At 40.5% G+C, this 18,016-nt stretch overlaps 2 protein-coding genes and 1 pseudogene across 5 annotated transcripts; 1 reads left to right on the plus strand and 2 right to left on the minus strand.

Moving 5' to 3' along the window:
• The first annotated feature begins 961 nt into the window (after nt 1-961).
• On the plus strand, nt 962-8,125 carry nle1 (notchless homolog 1 (Drosophila)). Of its 3 annotated transcripts, none has more exons than XM_042499842.2 (13): nt 962-1,081; nt 1,617-1,774; nt 2,172-2,392; nt 2,578-2,657; nt 2,757-2,833; nt 2,921-3,018; nt 3,531-3,723; nt 3,849-3,984; nt 4,103-4,149; nt 4,233-4,435; nt 4,957-5,116; nt 5,203-5,273; nt 5,985-8,125. In XM_042499842.2, exons 2-13 carry the CDS (start codon nt 1,637-1,639, stop codon nt 5,995-5,997), a joined length of 1,437 nt encoding a protein of 478 aa, XP_042355776.1. In that variant the 5' UTR covers nt 962-1,081; nt 1,617-1,636; the 3' UTR covers nt 5,998-8,125. The 3 variants fall into 3 exon arrangements, with proteins under 3 accessions (XP_042355776.1, XP_042355777.1, XP_087944630.1); XM_042499843.2 differs by having other exon boundaries at nt 1,081-1,098; XM_088088504.1 differs by lacking the exon at nt 962-1,081 and adding an exon at nt 1,503-1,523.
• Nucleotides 8,126-9,584: 1,459 nt separating this feature from the next.
• On the minus strand, nt 9,585-14,272 carry slc25a1a (solute carrier family 25 member 1a). Its single transcript, XM_042499503.2, has 9 exons — nt 13,885-14,272; nt 13,263-13,370; nt 13,063-13,162; nt 11,732-11,870; nt 11,540-11,624; nt 11,324-11,428; nt 11,084-11,199; nt 10,935-11,008; nt 9,585-10,836 (listed from the first exon to the last, which is right to left on the minus strand). The coding sequence occupies exons 1-9, from the start codon at nt 14,129-14,131 to the stop codon at nt 10,722-10,724; spliced, it is 1,089 nt and encodes a 362-aa protein (XP_042355437.1). The 5' UTR covers nt 14,132-14,272; the 3' UTR covers nt 9,585-10,721.
• On the minus strand, nt 14,081-17,972 carry LOC121952767 (uncharacterized; annotated as a pseudogene). The gene is made up of 6 exons (XR_015778997.1): nt 17,748-17,972; nt 16,792-16,924; nt 16,285-16,499; nt 15,797-16,018; nt 15,410-15,736; nt 14,081-14,215 (listed from the first exon to the last, which is right to left on the minus strand). The product of XR_015778997.1 is annotated as an uncharacterized LOC121952767 (transcript).
• Nucleotides 17,973-18,016: the final 44 nt, after the last annotated feature.

The raw sequence follows: 18,016 nt of genomic DNA on the forward strand, positions 1-18,016 counted from the left end.
TTACATATATTCAGAAGTTTCTAAGACAGACATAAGGGTCAATTAGGACCTATACTGCTAGTTCTAACAACACAACACAACCATCCCCTTGCATGTCAATACCCACTTCATCTTACCATCTCTGCCACCACACTTGGCAAAGCTAATACTGTTAACAGGGAACCAGAAATATGACAGTTTCATATGGAAAGTGATAGGCAGGTGTGATGATCCCACTTTAATGGCTGCAATGGTGTGCATGTGTCTGTGTTTGAGAACCCCAGGAATGAGTCCTAAAACCTGGAAATAACTTTATTTCGGTTCCTAACCCCTAACAAGTGGCTATATGAGACTACAGAAAGTCATATTGCCGAAAACGGCTTTACAACCTTGTAGCGGTAGCGACCGACCATAGTGTAGTTCGTTTATAGTGTAGCATTAGCTTTTTCGTTCTGGCAGTTGCATTTGGGCAATAAACCATGATAGCTGTATTCATTTGTGGAGAATATCTCGCTGAACAAAATGTGTAAGTGTCATAAATGTTCGTTTTTCACTGAGCTTAATGATAGAAAATTCCTATGGAAAAATCCCATAGGTTTTTTTTTGACAAGGGCACCAGGGCGAGCTAAGCTTCTGAGTGGCCTGCAGAGAAACATCATCATCAAAGGCAGCTTAATGTAAAATTGTCTTTATCTTTATTATAATCCTTATTTCATTTATATAGATACTATTATCATTATTATTAGTAGTAGTAGTAGAAGTAGTAGTATTTGGCCATTATCATTATTATTCTTGATTAACTGTTATAATTAAACACTAGCAACACTTTTGCGTTTTGTGGTAGAAGAAGAAATAGTGGAAACTTCTGTTTAAAAGTTGACGTCAAGCAGAGGACTTACAGAAACATTATAAAAGTGAAGATGGGTAAAGTAGTGCCGCAAACTAATAAGGAAACAACTGACGACAGTCATGATCTCCCACAATTCATTTCGCGAGTCTACTCAATGATATGACAACACCGCCTTCATGGAGTATCTTTCCTTTAAAGGCTCTTTGGTGATAAACACGTGGGGAGTTTGAACACATCGCTACCTCGCTAAAGGTAAAGTTTTAGCAAGTGTACGTGCCGATTCGATGTCATTTAAATATAGACACAGTTGTGTAGAGAAATAACAGTTATGTCACCGTCCTGCGATCGCTGCTAAAAGGAATTAATACTCCAAAATGTTAGCTAACAGCAGGCTAGCTGAGTTAGCTTTACTCGTTGACATAAACTAGCTAAGAATGCACTGCTAAACAGTTAACTTCAGGTGGTAAGAGTGGGTATACATCTGTATAATAACGATATTAAACATGGTCCTACAGTGTGTTACTCACCGTCCTGTTTTCTTATCAGTGCGTTATCTTAATGGGCATCCAGAAGGTAGTTAAGCTAACGTTAGCTATTATGTTTCTTTCATGACAAAATTGCAAGTTGACAACACCTCAAAGTGAACTGTATTCACTCTAAAGAAAGGACCACTGAACATCATTAACAGTTCCCTGTAGGCACTATTTTTTTACAGTATGTAGCATGTATGTAGTACCTCCAGTAACGTAAATAGAACTTACTACTCATTCCTAAACCTCGTTTTTAGGTTTAGGTCCAAATCTGAAGATGACCAGTGAGGACGTGGAGCGGCTGCTGATCCAGTTCCAGGATGAAGAAGGGGAGGTTCTGGGCTCACCTTTTGATGTGCCTCTAGATATCACCCCAGACAAGCTACAGCTGGTCTGCAATGCCCTGCTACAGAAGGTAACCAGCTAACTATTTCAATTGTGACTGGCCTGTAGTTGTCTGCACATGAAGGCATTTTACTACTCTATGTTACGCCAGACTTTGTGTACAGTGTAAAAATAACACTAATTTGGCAATATCTTTCACCATAGTATTTAACACGTCACTGTTACCATGCTATATATAACATGGTGACTCCCAAATGTAAATAAAGTATTCAAGTAGCAAAATGCATATTTCATTCTTCATAAATCTGTAAACACACAGATCATCTCTCAATTACCTTAAAAGCTGTACATTAATTTCTATTTTGAGCATTCTTAGACTTAAAGAGCTGACAATTAAAATCCAGTGAATGTCTGGTCTTTGTTGTTGTTTTTTTTTTTGTTTGTTTGTTTGCTGATATCCCCTGTAGGAGGAGCCAGTGCCCCTGGCTTTTTTTGTGCGTGGAGAGGCCGAAGTGGTGTCCAGTCTGGGCTCGTGTGTGCAGGCTCTTGGAGTCGAAACAGAGCAAGTTCTGCCAGTGGTGTACCAGCCTCAGGCTGTGTTCAGGGTTCGAGCCGTGGCCCGCTGTACCAGCACACTGCAGGGACACACAGAGGCTGTCATCTCAACTGCTTTCAGCCCCACTGGCAAGTGAGTAACTCTGATGCAGAGGAAACAACTTCCTGCTCATCATGCTTTTTGGACTCTGATACATATAAGAGTGCTTATGATATAACAGCAATAAGGGGAGGGATGAAACTATAAATGCAGTATAAAGACACATTGGCGCAAAGACCAAAACATGCTGTTAATTCAGTTGTCCTTGTTTGTTTCAGATATCTGGCGAGTGGTTCAGGTGATACCACAGTGCGCTTTTGGGACTTGATGACTGAGACGCCCCACCATACTGCCAGAGGTATAAAATCCCTTCCACAAGGCAGAGTGCTATACATCCACATACAAACGATTAATATTACTTAAAGACACCACTGATATGTATTCCTCTTTATTTAAGGACACACACATTGGGTACTGAGCATCGCCTGGTCACCTGATGGCAAGAAACTGGCTTCAGGGTGCAAGAACAGTCAGGTGAACTTCCAGCGCACATACAGTATGTGTGATTTTTATTTTTTACATGTACCCCTTGTTCATGGTGTATTTTTTTTGTTTCTGTAGATCTGTCTGTGGGATCCAGTGACAGGTTTACAGATGGGGAAGACTTTGACGGGACACACCAAGTGGATCACCTGGCTCAGCTGGGAACCTCTACATCTGTGAGCACTCAAATAATCACTTTGTCTTTTTTGTAAATTACTGCTTATTTTACTGCTGACCTAAAACCCCCTTCAGATGCAGCCACTGCACTGAAATGTATTTGTGAATGTATAAAATAATTGCAGGCCGTTTTCAGTAAAGTGGCTTGAATTTGGCTGCTTTCGTTTTAGGGTCCCGGGCGTGACACTTGAATGGAAAAGAGTCATCGTTAATGTTATTAGCAGCATCTGTGCACACTCAAGTCAGTGCAGATCTTCAGTTATTTCCTCTCAGTGTCCAAAGTGGTAGTTACTGAGTTACTAGTACAATAACTACCAAAATATTACACTAAAACACTGTTATACAGGGAGCCAAAGTGAAATGGACAAATACACAGCTGTGGATCAAATTCAGAATAAAACTCTAAAATTTTTGAGCTGGCTTAACTGGACACAGATTTGTGACGTGTCTATAGCAGCCCCAAGCCTCCGTGCTGTGCCTGGTCTGATCTGCCTCTTCCTCTCCCCTTCAGTAACCCAGAGTGTCGGTACTTGGCCAGTAGCTCTAAAGACGGCTCCATACGAGTCTGGGACACTGTGTTGGGACGCTGCGAGAAGATCTTGACTGGACACACACAGTCTGTCACCTGTGTGAAGTGGGGAGGAGATGGACTTCTTTACACTTCCTCCCAGGATAGAACGGTCAAAGTGTGGAGAGCAAAAGATGTAAGTGTGTGTGTGTGTGTGTGTGTGTGTGTGTGTGTGAGACACTTCTTTAAGTGTTGATTGACACGGACAGAGGGAGTTAGAAAGAGGGACTTAATGTGGTTCTACTTGTATTCTGGGTTTAGGGTGTCCAGTGCAGGACTCTGCAGGGCCACGCCCACTGGGTGAACACCCTGGCTCTCAGCACAGACTACGTCCTGCGCACTGGAGCTTTTGAACCTGCAACTGCCACAATCAACCCCCAGGACCTCACTGGATCATGTAAGAATAATGTAACTTATTTTTGGATACAATGCAAGTGAAAACATTTGCTATTCTTTGAAGAGGAGGCTTTCTGGTGAAGATGTTTTCCTTTGACAAGCATTTTTCTTCCTCCCAGTGGAAGAGCTGAAGGAGAAAGCCTTGCAGAGATATAATAAAGTTAGGGTAAGTACTGTTTGTTGTCTGTCAAGTCTGTATGTCCCTTCTATCAGTGCTTTTACTCTTGTTGTCCTCTTGCCATGCCGCAGGGCTCGGCTCCAGAGCGTTTGGTGTCCGGCTCTGATGATTTCACCTTGTTCCTGTGGAACCCTGCAGAAGACAAAAAGCCTTTAGCCAGGATGACTGGCCACAGCGCTCTGGTCAATGAAGTGCTCTTCTCCCCAGACACCAGGCTGCTCGCCTCTGCCTCATTTGACAAATCCATAAAAATCTGGGACGGACGCACTGGAAAGTAAGAAATTGCTCACCCCCAGTAAATGTTGTACTGCTATTTACCAGGTGATGGTGCTGTATGCATAACATTTGTGTGTGTGTGTGTGTGTGTGTGTCTCACCAGTGTTGGGCTCATTAGCATTACTCCACAACATCGCCTGAGATGCATTGTCATGACATTAGTTGCAAGTTCACAATATGACGTTCATACATGTCAGCACTAAACAAGGCTCAGGAAAAAATAAAGATGACGCTACAACTGCCTCTAGGTAAAACTATACGAATATATCATACAATTTAGAAGAGGTTGACCTTCCCAGCAACCTCCTAGTACAAATATTATGTCCCTCAAAATGCCCATTATGTAGATAATTAGAAATTATGTAATGCAAATTATAACATTTTTGATTAGGAACTGCAATCTGATTACTGAATTTAGGACCAGTAGTTTGTTACTGCATTACAGACAATGGCAGTGGGATTATAGTGTGTGTGTCACTGTGTAATTATGTGTCTGCCTGCTCGACTGCATTCCCAAAGGTACCTTATGTCCCTGCGTGGTCATGTGGGATCTGTGTATCAAGTGGCATGGTCGGCGGACAGCAGGCTGCTGGTCAGTGGAAGCAGTGACAGTACACTTAAAGTCTGGGATATAAAGACTGGGAAGCTGAATATGGACCTGCCAGGCCACGCTGATGAGGTGAGGAAGGGAAAGTGCTGCTTTCTGGTTGTTGTGTAGTGATTGTATTTTTCTTTGTCTAATTACCTTGTGTCCTGTGTGTGTAGGTTTATGCAGTGGACTGGAGTCCTGATGGACAGAGAGTGGCCAGTGGTGGGAAAGACAAATGTCTCAGAATGTGAGTGAGATGCAGAGAAGCCATGTTAGTTACATGGTAGCTGGTATTTTTCAACCTGGATCCTATTTACTTTGATTTTGTGTCAAAGCACCTAATAGGGACAAACATTTACAACGTTGGCCCAGTATTGAGTGAGAGTGCTGTAGCCAGCAGATGTGAAGCCGGCTGCTTGTGCAACATACGTCTACTAAATGTGCTTGTTTTTGCCACTGACAGGCTCAGATTGTTGTTTATGTCTGACCAGAAACGGCCCAAAAATCACCGATGCCAAATGACTCCATTTAAAGAAGCATACATTTTAGCATGTGCAGAGCCAGCCTTTTTCTACAACTATGTAGAATCAAGGGTTTGTTTCTGGTTAAACAAAAAGAATCTTACTCTGCAAGGTCTATCTCCATGGGGATCTTTTCCATAATACTGACGGTCACTTATAATAATATAACTTATAATAATACCAATAATATGAGCCTGTCAGTGATAAAAATACGCTATTTTTAAGGATACAAATTGGCGATGCTAACATGCCCCATTACAGCCAGTTTTGCAGCTGCTGGCTGCAGCTCTCTCACTCATTACTGGACCATTTTCACTTTGTCACTTGGACACAAAAATGGGTTAGGGTCCAGGATAAAAAATACAGAGGTTGTCCTTTAAAGTTTATTACTGGTGTTTCCTCTGTGTAACCCTTTTGGCTTTGTGTTGTATTTCCAGATGGAGGAGATAGCCACGCCTCTGTTTCCCCTCCTAACTTTGGCAGAGGATTTCACATCTTCTACTATCAAGAGGCCTGACAGCTGGAGCAAAGGTGCCTCGGCTGTACTTAATCCCCCATTTGGCTCCATTACACTGTCTGTCAACAACGGCATTGTTTCATAGAGCGTAAAGTAGTCATGATGCAAATGCCCTCTCCGGGTTTGAAACCCATGTGGGAATATTAATGATGTAACACTGTAAAGGTGTTAAGCAGAGTGGGAATGTAAAATGGGAGAATTTATAATCATCAGAATTTACATTCATTGAGATCATTGAAAGTGGAAGCAACAATGTATACATCGGGGGCCCCAACATGTAAAGAACTGAGTTTAAAGCCTTATTACAGTGCCCCACCCACATGCAGAAACCACAGACATTATGTATTTAAAAACATACACACAACTTCAATTTCTGAATACAGAATATATCCCTGTGAAACGTGAGGCACACATTGAGAGATCAAACAAAGGATTTAACCTACAAGATGAGCTATATACTGCAGGTGACAGGTGGACCAGCGAGGCAACAGGTGGGAGTGTTTAATACCTTCCTCTGTGATGTCAACACCAGCCGCACTCACCCTGCACCTTCAGCCTTTAATCTCCTCTGTCCTGTGCTCAGCAAAGCCTCAGCCCGCTGATTTCTTTCTGGCTCTACGGTGAAGCCAAGTGTCACCAGGTGTGACCTCCCTGATCCTCCATCCCATTGAGGAAAAACCAGGTTCATCCTTCCAGTCAGAGTAACCAGTTTTTTTTTCTGTATTTTACCTGCTTTGTGAATATTTGATATGAACAAATATTTACATAACAGCTTTTACTTAGTGAGGCAAAACCAGGGAAATTGTACTTACATTATCTGACATTACATGTCTACACTGTCTATAGAAGCAGCTTTAAAGGGTAAGTTTAGTATTTTTCAATGTTGAGCAAGACTGCGGTGAAACAGGCTGCAGTGCAACCACAAGGGGCATGTTTGCACCATTGATTTATGTTCACTGAAAGTATTTTTGGCACTGACAGGCTCAGATTGACACAGATAAAATGAAGCCAACATGTTTTGGCCCCACAGCCTTCATCAGGGCATGACAAAGAGAGAGGTGCGACATTACTATCAAACCTATGCTGTAATTAGTCAGATGAACATCAGCTGGCGCCTGCTCCTCCACCAGCGGACGTTCATTAGCAGGTTAGATAGTGATGTTGCACCTCTTTCTTTGTCATGCCCTAATGAAGGCCGTGTGTGGTCGACATGTTGGCTTAATTTTACCATTGACTAGCCTTGATAATAAAGCTTTTCATTATAAAGGGTGCGTTGGTTTAGCCCCTTTTTTACCCATTTCCACATTTGTTTAACCAAAGAGCACCTTCATATTGCTTTGCTTCACCTGCCTAGAGAACGCTGATCCCTCCTACTTTGTCTCCATTGCTTTGGCTCAGATTGATATTATAAGTGTCTGACAACATTTTGGAAAGGTTTCCGGCAGAGAAAGACCTTTTTGTTAAAGAGTAAGTTCCTTTTTGTTTAGCCACAAATAGCCCCAAAATAGCCACCGCCAAACCTACCAGACTCAATTTAAATAAACTAATTTTATTATCTGAAAACACACTTTATTCAAAAGTTAGTGGCCAAAAAAAAAAGTATTTTTAGTGGACAAAAGGGGGAACATGCCTTTAGTGGTTACTGTTTTAGTCTGCTGGCTACGGTGCTGACGCTCAGAACTGAATCTTTTTCTTTTTTTTTTTTAAATGTTTCCATCACAGGGACACAAAACATTGGCAAATTAGGTTTAAATATTGAACTTGCCCTTTAAATTCAGAGCTGGTTGATAATGCTTGAGCTGGTGGTCTAAAAGAAAGGTGGAAGAAACCAAAAAGCAAAAACTTATTATCTCAACCAGACGTTTTTTAGAGCTCTAAAGCATTACTGTACGACATGTAGTCCACTTCCAATTACTTTGATAACAGATTTCTATTAAATCTATAAGAAAATAAATGCTAAAATAAATAAAAGCAATGCTGTGTTTACTGTACAGATCTATGTACAAGCTCTAAAATAATTTGTCATATATCATTGAATAAATGTTTTATTGACCACAGTAACAGTTGTATCTTTATTTGCATCCAATACAGATACATAAAGGTATCCTAAATCCCCTCCACTCTAAATCCAAACACATATTTCCAGAGTCACACAGTTCCGGTAAATCACGTTTATTGAAACCAGTGAAACCATGTTATGTCTAACTATGTTTCTTAAGAGGTTTCCACATCAGATCATTTAAATCAGACTTGGAGCACTGATGTTGTTTAACAATATGTTTATGATGTCATTCCAACATATTTCATATCTCATATTCTTTTGAATTGTGACTGATCACATCTGATATGCTGTGCCATGAGATACACATGCTGTCGGCTGTTTTCTGAAAAACAGCAAAGCATAAACACAAAGATACTACACTAAAAATGTGAAAACAAAACAATAGACATGAAGATTAAACAGTATTCTGTCGCTCTTGGTTTAAATTGTAATAAATATTTGCTCCTATCAGGGTTTTTACATTGGAGGTTCTACTGAAGTATTTTGGCAAAGAGGAGTAAAAGGCTTTCTGTGCAAGGCTGCGTGGTGCAACGATCAAAACCAAGCCTTGCTTAAATACCAGTCCCTTATGTTATCGAGCCTCTGACATATCTACTGTCCCCTTGTCGTTCAGCAGATGTAAACACTATATTAGATGAGAATGAGTGCATTCAAAGATGGATAACTAACTATTTCATTAGCGTACAAAAGGCTTGTGAAGCAGGTTAGCTTGAGGTAAACGAAGGATAATAAAGTGTCAATATCAGAAGAGAGAATAGTCTGTTGGATGACTGAATCAATAAGCACAAAAAAACACTAAAGGCTCAAGCGCACTGATGTCACATGGCTTATATAGTTAGGACATGTCGTTGTTTCGTCTTAAGTAGAAGTGAATTCACTTTTATATTTTAGGCTGCACACCAGCATCTATGGGAGCCCATTTCTGCCAGTGTGATTGAAAATAGGTCCTGTAACTTATTATGAGATTTTTCCTCAAAATAATGACTTATTACAAACTGATAAAAGAAATCTTTTAAAAAAGTAATGAGTTAGTCTCTCAATGTAATCTTTTATTGTAATTTTTTTTTTCCCAAATTAGTTAGTATCTCAAAATAATGAGAAACGTTATCAAAATAACTCAGTATTTAAAAATAAGCTTTTAAAATGACTTTGCATCTAAAACTCTGAGAAACTTTCTCAAAATGATTTAGTATCTCAAAATAATGAGTGTCTCAAGATAACGAGAAACTCTCCCAAACTAATTAGTATCTCAAGATCATGCGAAACTCTGAGAATAATGTTATCTTAAAATAATGACTTAGTATCTAAAAGTATTGAGAAACTTTTTCAAAATAATGGCTTTGTATCTCAGTAATGACAAACAACACTTAGTCGTTATTCTGAGAAAGTTTCTCATAATAATAACTTAAAGACAGGATCTTTTTTTAAAAAAAAATTTAATCACAGGCAGAAATAGGTGCCTGCTTGGAAAATGCACCCTGACTGAGGGTATGAACAAGCACATTACTGGTCAAATATTCCCAAATAAAGCCCTCATATGCAGCTGTAGAGAACTCAGCCACCCGCTGAACACCTCAGTAACCTGTCTGATGCTGAAAATGTAACAATGAGCTCAATTACTTCTCACATCTCCTACTCTTAAGACTGCATGTGAAGATTGTGCTACATATGGATTTGCTTCCTACGACATGTGCGTATTGACTACTTTTTATCAGGTTGTAACACTCTTATGGAATCTACAAGCGAGGAATTGACTCCAGACCAGTTTGCGCAGCCTCGACAAGTCTGCGAGTCACTGTCAGTGTGTTAAAAGGACAGATGCCACATCGAGATTCAAGCAGCCATACTCAGCAGCTGTCAGCCGTGAAATGCACAAAGAACATTATCCAAAGTTCATCACCAAGACACAGCAAGGAAATACTGCAAATGTTCTAGTGCTATGACACCACAAGCACAGTCAGGTAAGCAATTACAACACAGAGATGTGTTGAAGTACTGCACAGACATTTTAAAGTACCGCAGAGAGGTTGTTTGCGGCCAGTAGCGTCTCTGTTACTCGCTCAGTACAGTAAGTATCCAGTGAATCAAAAGACACGTTTATGGTTTCAGTACAAAGTGATCACTCTACAACATGTACCATAAAAACAATCATGGAAAGCTAAAACAGTAATATCCCTTTTTTCATCTACTTTTCTTCTTTCCCCTCCCTCCTCTAAAGTGAACCTTTGGTTAATAATAATAATGTGTTTCTTCTTTAATGTTTCTGCTATTAAGACTCAAAAAAGCGAGTCTACACATTTGGTCATTTCAGTACTTCATTTTGCCTTTTCCTGTTCTTCAAAATAAAATCCCTCTTGATTCTTTACTCTGACCACTAGAGAGAAAGACTCTCTTCCACACTTTTTTATCACATTTTTTTCGTATACTTACTGTATTTTTTCTATGTAACAGATTAGAAACTCTTGATGATGAAATGTCATCTGCTCAGGGTAAATGCTGAGAGCTCATACGAACATGAATAGAGGTGTTCAGTTGTGCGTAGCATGAGGCACTGGTCTGTGCTTCCCTTCAGACTTATGTCATCGTGTGGCCGGTCTACTGAGTGTGCCACACGTTGTTGAGTAGTTTGACCACCTCCTCGTAGATCACGAAGACTATGGCCACGTCCAAGCAGACGCGACCAAGCCGCGGAACTGTTCCTTTGTAGAACCTGGAGACAAGATGATACGAGGTTAGATGGTTTGTCTACAGTAGTCAAGACTAAAAAGCACGCAGCATCTATCATGAGCAGATTCAAGGTTTACTCACGCCTGTGGTCCTTCATGTTTCAAGATCTGGAAGGCACAGTCCACTGTGTTTTTGTAGCGATGGGCCTCCAAACCCTGCAGAAAACAGAGTGTGTTAAAAAATGGCAAATTTGCTAACAGATAAAATCATCAAAGGGTGTGTTTTTTTACCTGCATCCTAGTCTTCACCACATCTAGAGGTGTATTTCCAAAAACACTTGCTGCTCCCGCCGTCGCTCCAAACATGGCTGTGACAATCGGGTGCATGTCTCGTCTGGGGTCGTCACCTTAGGGGCCATATCCAAAAGTTGGGTACATGGTAAATGCATCAATGCATTGGGCACAAAAAAAGGAGGACTGCACAAAAACAGGGACATCAGATTTTGTTTGGCGGTCAGTAGGCTTTCTCACCTTTGTACCAATTGCGCAGCGTATTCATCACATAGAATCGGATGGCCTGATTGGTTCCTTGTTTCAGCACAGTCGCTGTCAGACCTTGATATATCCCCCTCACACCTAAATTAGTCAAACAGATTGATTCTTTATGGACCACAAACCACACTTGACTAGACAGACTGAGCAAAAGATGTAACAAATACTCCAAACTGTTCCACACTGCTCTCTTACCCTGTTCTCTGATAATCTCACTGACTCCATGAAAGAAGCCTCTGTATCGAGGTCTGAGGGAACACTGGTCATGGATCATCTTCACCTGGAAGACGATGGAAGAACCACCTCATCAGTTCATTCGGTTCATTGCTGAAAAAAAGCTTTCTTAAACAATGGAAGAAATGCATAACAGCATCCAGCTCCACTGACCTTAAGCGTCTCCATCGGGCAGACGACCACGATGGCCTCCGCTATACCTGCTCCTAGACCGCACAAGAGGCTCCGCGTGTTGTCTAGCCGACCTGTGGCGTCTCGCATTGGGTTGCTGAGCATCTCAAACGTGCCGAACCTGTGAAAGGTGGGAAGGTGATATCAAGAAAAAACACGGGTCAAAATACACAACAATAGAGGAACAGTTGTGTGATGGATTCCACTGTAATAAGTTTGTTCACTTATCAAATGATAGGTTCCTACAGCTACAGACAAGTTAGATTTAGGATTTTTTTGACTGCTAATTGGAATGAAACTCTACAATAATAATCATAATAATAATTTGTTACTTTGAATTCCAACTGTGAGTTTCAAAAACGTCTTGCTTGAATGTAATGCTTTGTACTGCTTTCAATCATGTTGCGATATCTTGACTAAATTACCATTTTCGTTAAATTAGCACTTCTCCATTTTGTCCCCAGTACAGTGATAGCTAACTATCAGACAGTGGATCCTCTGCTCTGAGCATAATGACCAGAAAGTAAATATGAGTAGTTTCACTATTCTGATCTACAGAACATTAATGGGAGAGGCATTTGGTAAATTATTTTTAAAAAGTATATGTTAGTAATTATTTTAAGAGTTTATGTCAGAAAATAACAATTCATATAGTCCTACTTTTTTTTTTTTTTTTAGATTAATGGATCCAAAGCCTTTTAAGACTTTTTAAGGTTGAGTGGGAAATCCTACAATCAGAATTTCCTGCTCCAAACAACTGACAAAATGGTAGCATCAGCAAACCAACTCTGGTAAATTCATAAATAGCAGTAGTATAGTTGATTTATTTGTTAGTTGGTTGATTTTTGGTTAAAATTTTCAAGTATAAGTGAAACATTTGATGTTTCCATGTTCTCAAATGTGAGAATTAGCTGCTTTCTCTTGTCCTAACACTATAGTTCATTAAACAGCTATTAGGTAATGTACAGGTGATCGGACAAAAAGAGACGTTGTCTGATTCATCTGAATTGTGATGGCCAGCCCAAACAATTAGTCATTCATTTGAGAAAATAATCTGCAGATTAATCAATAATGAAAATAATCAGTAGCTGCAGTCCTCCACATTTTTGGCTGTCTCTATCTTCAGTACCAGATATGCTGTGTCACTGCTTTAACATTAGCCAACTGTCAAATTAATTTCAAGGTTGTAACCCTGCGGATCAGTGAAGCTATAAACCAGAAGGATGCATGAGGGAAACTGCAGCTCTATTCTATTTAGCAGTGCATACAATCTGTGAAGTAAAAGCTACTGTATATCATGTGTGCATCTTCACCTCACTGCAGACTTGGGTATCGATCCATAAAGCAGGGAGCTGAGACCTCGATACAACCCTCTGAGCCCGTGATCCTGCACAGTCAACTTCACACAGTCACCTGCACATACACACAGAGCATCCAGGAGTGAGTAACCCAGCAGAAGACTGGCACACAAACCTGCAGTCAGGCAGCAGTCATGCATGTCCCAGTGACCTACCAATCCCTCTGTACCGCGGCGGGTTGGCTGTCTCATCTAGCTGCAGCTGGGTCTTAACATACTCTGTGGGGAAGGTGATACAGATCTCTATTCCTCCTGCTATGCCACCTGAGTTGGGGAAAAGAGAAAAATACTGCTGTGAAGATTTGTCAACTCACCGTGCAGAATTGTTCTTGAATGTTATGCATTTCTATTTCACTCTGAAAACATGAGATGGACAAACTGCAGAGTGGTGCTAATACTGGATCATTCCTGGTGTTTCTGTGTGTTTTAATGAAATGCTAATGTGTGATTACTCAGCAGAGACTGCACTGAGTTGGATAAAACGGCTACTGGATGTATACCTGCTTTTAATCAATACAGCACACATCTTTAAGCATCGTTGTTGTTGTTGTTGTTTTTTTTTTGAAGATTAATTCTAGTGAATAAATGTGAGTGCAGTAATTACAGAAAATGCATGCAACTACATGATGCCATTGCTGGAGCATCACTGCTGACTGAGTGACCCAGTTCAGCATGGATAGCCTTTATGGGCGACAGATTGAGATTAGGCTGCGCTGTGCAGAAAGGCGACTATGAGTGGGGGGATCTGCGGGGCTGAATGAATAGTTGCAAAATCAACCTGCAAGGATGGCCTTTCCCGGATGCGTGATTTTCCTCCCTCCGATTGCAGCAGCAGCCAGATTTCTCCTCGCCGCGTACGACCGCTGGTGGGTCGGCAGAGAGCCCAGCCCCGCCGCGGCAGCAGCGGCGGCCAGACGCTGCGATGGAGGCTGCCGATGAGGCGCTGAGCTCGGGCATCCTCTCCTCACACCGCAGCTCTCGCACGGCCCTTCACACACCGAAAACGGCTTCACCAGCGAGGACATTTCGGTCGATTGTGGAAAATTCACCACTGTGGCGATGGCCCCGCTCGGACAATGTCAGACAACAACAACAGTGGGAGGTAGCGGCTGAGGGAGCATCAATATTCAAATAGCGGTCAGGTGATGGCTGAGGCCATTGGCTCACCGTGCTGTGTAATGACATTACTCAGTCACGTGACTGTGCATGACTTTTAGCCACCAATAACGTGCAGGATGCTGTTACGTTGATGTGCTGTGGCTAACATCCAGTCTAACCCTCACTGTCAAATACTGTGATAATCTACATTTAACACAAACCATAACCAATAGCGTGTAATTTTGATCTAAAAATATATTGCAATTACACATTTTCTCATCAAATATTTTTTTTAAATGACGTGTTACCTAATGATTTATATCAGTCTGTTAAGGGACATTTTACATTGTTACACATATCAAGATTGGCTGTTGCCATGGTATGAAATGCCATTTTAGTCAATATTGAATAAATACATAAGAACAAGAAAATTGAATATCAATCAGTCAATCTATATAGCTATCTATCTATATATATATATATATATATATATATATATATATATATATATAATTTATTGAAGTATTTATATATTTATAGATATACATATTTATATATATTTAATATTGACTTAAAGGTATTTCATACAATGGCAGCGAAGTCAAAGATGTGTTAGAAGAAAAAAAAAAAGGCTGTTCGAGGATGCAGGTCAGAAACAAAATGTAAAAAAGCCAGAAATATCACAATAATATAATTCTTAAAAATCTAAGTAAAGAGACCACTAAATCTAGAACTATTTATACTCAGTATATGCTTATTGTAATGCCCAATAAGTCAAGGATATACTGCCATTAGAATGGAATTAAATCTATGCAGAGGTATGTATCATGTCTGCACACGTATTTAATGATAGAAAGATACTGGTGTATCTTTATACAGAGATTTACAATACACTTGTGCTCTGAGGGCCATTTGATATTGTAATAATAATAATAGTTAGAAGAAATCAAATGAACAAGACTAAAACTGTACAATAGTGTGTGTCATGGCCAACACAATTTGGTAGTTTAATTTGAGTTTGGTACATTGTTGCCGTCTCCTAATCCTTGTTCCCTTAAATAGTGCTCTTGACAAGCCAGAGCAGACACACACACAGACACACACACATGCACACACACTGCCTACCCCAATCACCCTTCACAATGAAACTAGGTCAGTGTTTCTCACTACCCCCACCCCTCTGAGAAAAACATAGACAGACTTACTGTGGGAAAGACAGTCAGTTTAAAAACTCCAAACTACAATTACCTAGAATTCTTCTTTTGGTTAATTAATTTGAAAAAACATGGATCTTATGCTTCATTTTATGTTTCTTTTTTGGGCAACAATTTCTCTACAAGCACCTGTGCAAGTGTGATCATACACTTTAGCCAACAAATCCAGTTCAGGAGGGAGATGGGGTAGGTAGAGGAAAATATTTTATCCAGCTGGTCTTCCTGCTCCTCAGTGTCTTTATTTAGCAAGTAGATCCTCACATGGAAGACATAATGGTCAACAAGAGCATTAATGTGTGTGTTTACACTACGTCTTATGTGCAGATTCAGTCAGTGTTGTTTTAATCACTCTGATCGTGTTGATCAAGCTGCCTGTATAAGTCTGATGTGCAGCTGCCTCTGCACAGAGCTGATTTCCAAAAAAGCTTTCAGCTGCTCCAGATGCTCACACACCTTAACCAGCTCCAGCTGCTCCTCATCCACTGATTGGCTACAATTAGAGTCAGATACTAAAACAGACAAACATTCACATCCCACATTTACCACTTTCCCCAAACCCATTCTCTGCCATTCTCTACCTGTCCACCAGATGCTCTCAGACTTTGCACCAGTCACAAGTCAAATGACCCTCCCACCCACCTGCACACCTGTTTTCACTTTACCTCATCAGCCCTGCAGCATTCAATTGTCCCTGTCTGCCTTGATTGTCTGTGTTTGGTTCTATCCTCTGTTGACTCGTGGTCACACCTGCATGAAATTTAGGGATAACTACCTTTAACCTTAAACATCAGCAAATCACATCAAAATAGCCCGAGCTCATATATGTTGCTCAGTTTAACACACTATGCACTCTGTTATGATGGTACCTGAAAACTGCATCTGCATGGTGGCAGCATGTGATAGAACACTGGCTTGGCGCTCAGGATTTTGGCAGCAGAGTAGAAAGCTGTCATGGTGTATTCTGTCAGGCCGCAGTAATCCTTGCGAACCGGTCAGTGTTAATGACTTGGTCAGCTGTAAGCTTGACTTTTAGGTCTGGGCAGCTTGATGCCAAAGTTGCCAGTGAATCAATATGCACCACCTTAATTGAAAAGATGAAGCAGAAATGAACAACAGAAACATGGGGGGATACTCATAGCACCCACACTGTAATTTTGCCAAGAGGAACACCTCACTTGTCCTAACACTCAGCTCTCCAGAGCTGACGTCTATGACTTTTCAGTGGTAGCCGTCAGTGCCATCACGCTTCAGCCAGCTACGTAAGCAGTTAAGCAGTTTTCAGTGGGGATAGTCCAGTGGACCAATGGCTGAGTTCCACTTGGCAATTCTGCAAATAACACCAATTTATGTAGTGTTATTTGTTTCTTGCTTACCTGTTCACAAGGCTCATTCAAAGTGCAGGGCAGTGAAAATGTTTACAAGGGGCTGACATCTCTTCATCCTCTCGGTCTGTGCTAGAATTTTGTCAGCACCTGGCAAAGTAACTCAGGCTCAGGTCAGTGAGGCCTAACAAGGTATATGAGAAGCCTACAAGATGTAGCAATGGGGGTAGAGGGGCTTCTGAGATTGTGCCAGGGTGGGTGGCAGCTTCAGAGAAGTTAAAGGATCAGGAATCACAAACAGATCATTTTTTTAAAGTGTCCTCAGCTGATGAGATCTTTAATTACATATCTGGTGAAACATTATCTTTGGTCAAGTGTTCACCTGATTCATGCAGATTCCCAGCTAACAGGGAAAGTTCCCACAACATTGGCTAATGTTAACTACAAGTTGCAATAATGTTTTAAAAAAACATTTTAATCTAGTTTTCAAAAACATTTTAAGGATATTTATCATTTCAAATAATGTCCCTGTAAGGTTAAATACTGACTATGATGTAACGTCATAACTGCAACTTTCCAAGGATGTTTTGGTCATGTTGAGAGGTGACAGATCATAGAATGTTATAAAAACATTCCCACGATGTTACATGAGAGCAAAGAAAGAACATTATCAAAGCAACATTCGGAACATGTTATTGAGGACTGAGATTACAGACCATTTAATATATATATATATACACAAAATGTACCATAACCATAAAAAAACATTTTTTGATGTTTATACAGAATGTTAACCTAAATTTATAAAGAACATTCTAGGAACTAAAAGAAAACTTGCAGCTGAAATGTTACTGTAAAGCATTGGTTGCCTTGTACTGTTCTCAGAAGGAGGTACTTTGGGCATTTTGCATATCACATTGTCACATGATCTAGCCGTGGTAGTGACAGTCCAGACCTGCATTTCTGCGATCACATTCAGGAAGGAATCCCAAACATGTGCCACAAACACATATCAGGAAATGACCCCCAGCCACTCGGCTTCTCTAAGCTAAACCCATGACTTGCATTATTGACATCCTCTGCCATCTCCTCTTCATTGTTGGAAGAGCCGAACAGTCCAGCAACCCATTGTGTTCTTTATAATGACTCATCATTAACCTATAAAACATTTAAAAATAACTCATTGACTATCAATAAAGCTATTAGTTACCACATTTAAGTGGCTTTTATAGAGTGGGTGTATTATCAGAAAAACACATTTCTGAGGGCATTAGCT

The sequence above is a fragment of the Plectropomus leopardus genome, chromosome 15 (assembly GCF_026936395.1).
Source record: "Plectropomus leopardus strain MGB_pleo_1.0 chromosome 15, ASM2693639v1, whole genome shotgun sequence".
Classification (NCBI taxonomy): domain Eukaryota; kingdom Metazoa; phylum Chordata; class Actinopteri; order Perciformes; family Serranidae; genus Plectropomus; species Plectropomus leopardus.

What these genes read in the sequence shown, in the direction of transcription:
- nle1 (XM_042499842.2), top strand. Translation starts at nt 1,637, where the DNA reads ATGACCAGTGAGGACGTGGAGCGGCTGCTGATCCAGTTCCAGGATGAA. An exon ending in GCAATGCCCTGCTACAGAAG is followed by an intron (nt 1,775 to 2,171) that starts GTAACCAGCTAA and finishes TATCCCCTGTAG; the next exon opens with GAGGAGCCAGTGCCCCTGGC. An exon ending in TGCCAGGCCACGCTGATGAG is followed by an intron (nt 5,117 to 5,202) that starts GTGAGGAAGGGA and finishes CTGTGTGTGTAG; the next exon opens with GTTTATGCAGTGGACTGGAG.
- slc25a1a (XM_042499503.2), bottom strand. Translation starts at nt 14,131, where the DNA reads ATGTCCTCGCTGGTGAAGCCGTTTTCGGTGTGTGAAGGGCCGTGCGAG. An exon ending in GCCCGATGGAGACGCTTAAG is followed by an intron (nt 11,625 to 11,731) that starts GTCAGTGGAGCT and finishes ATCGTCTTCCAG; the next exon opens with GTGAAGATGATCCATGACCA. An exon ending in GCTGCGCAATTGGTACAAAG is followed by an intron (nt 11,200 to 11,323) that starts GTGAGAAAGCCT and finishes ATGGCCCCTAAG; the next exon opens with GTGACGACCCCAGACGAGAC.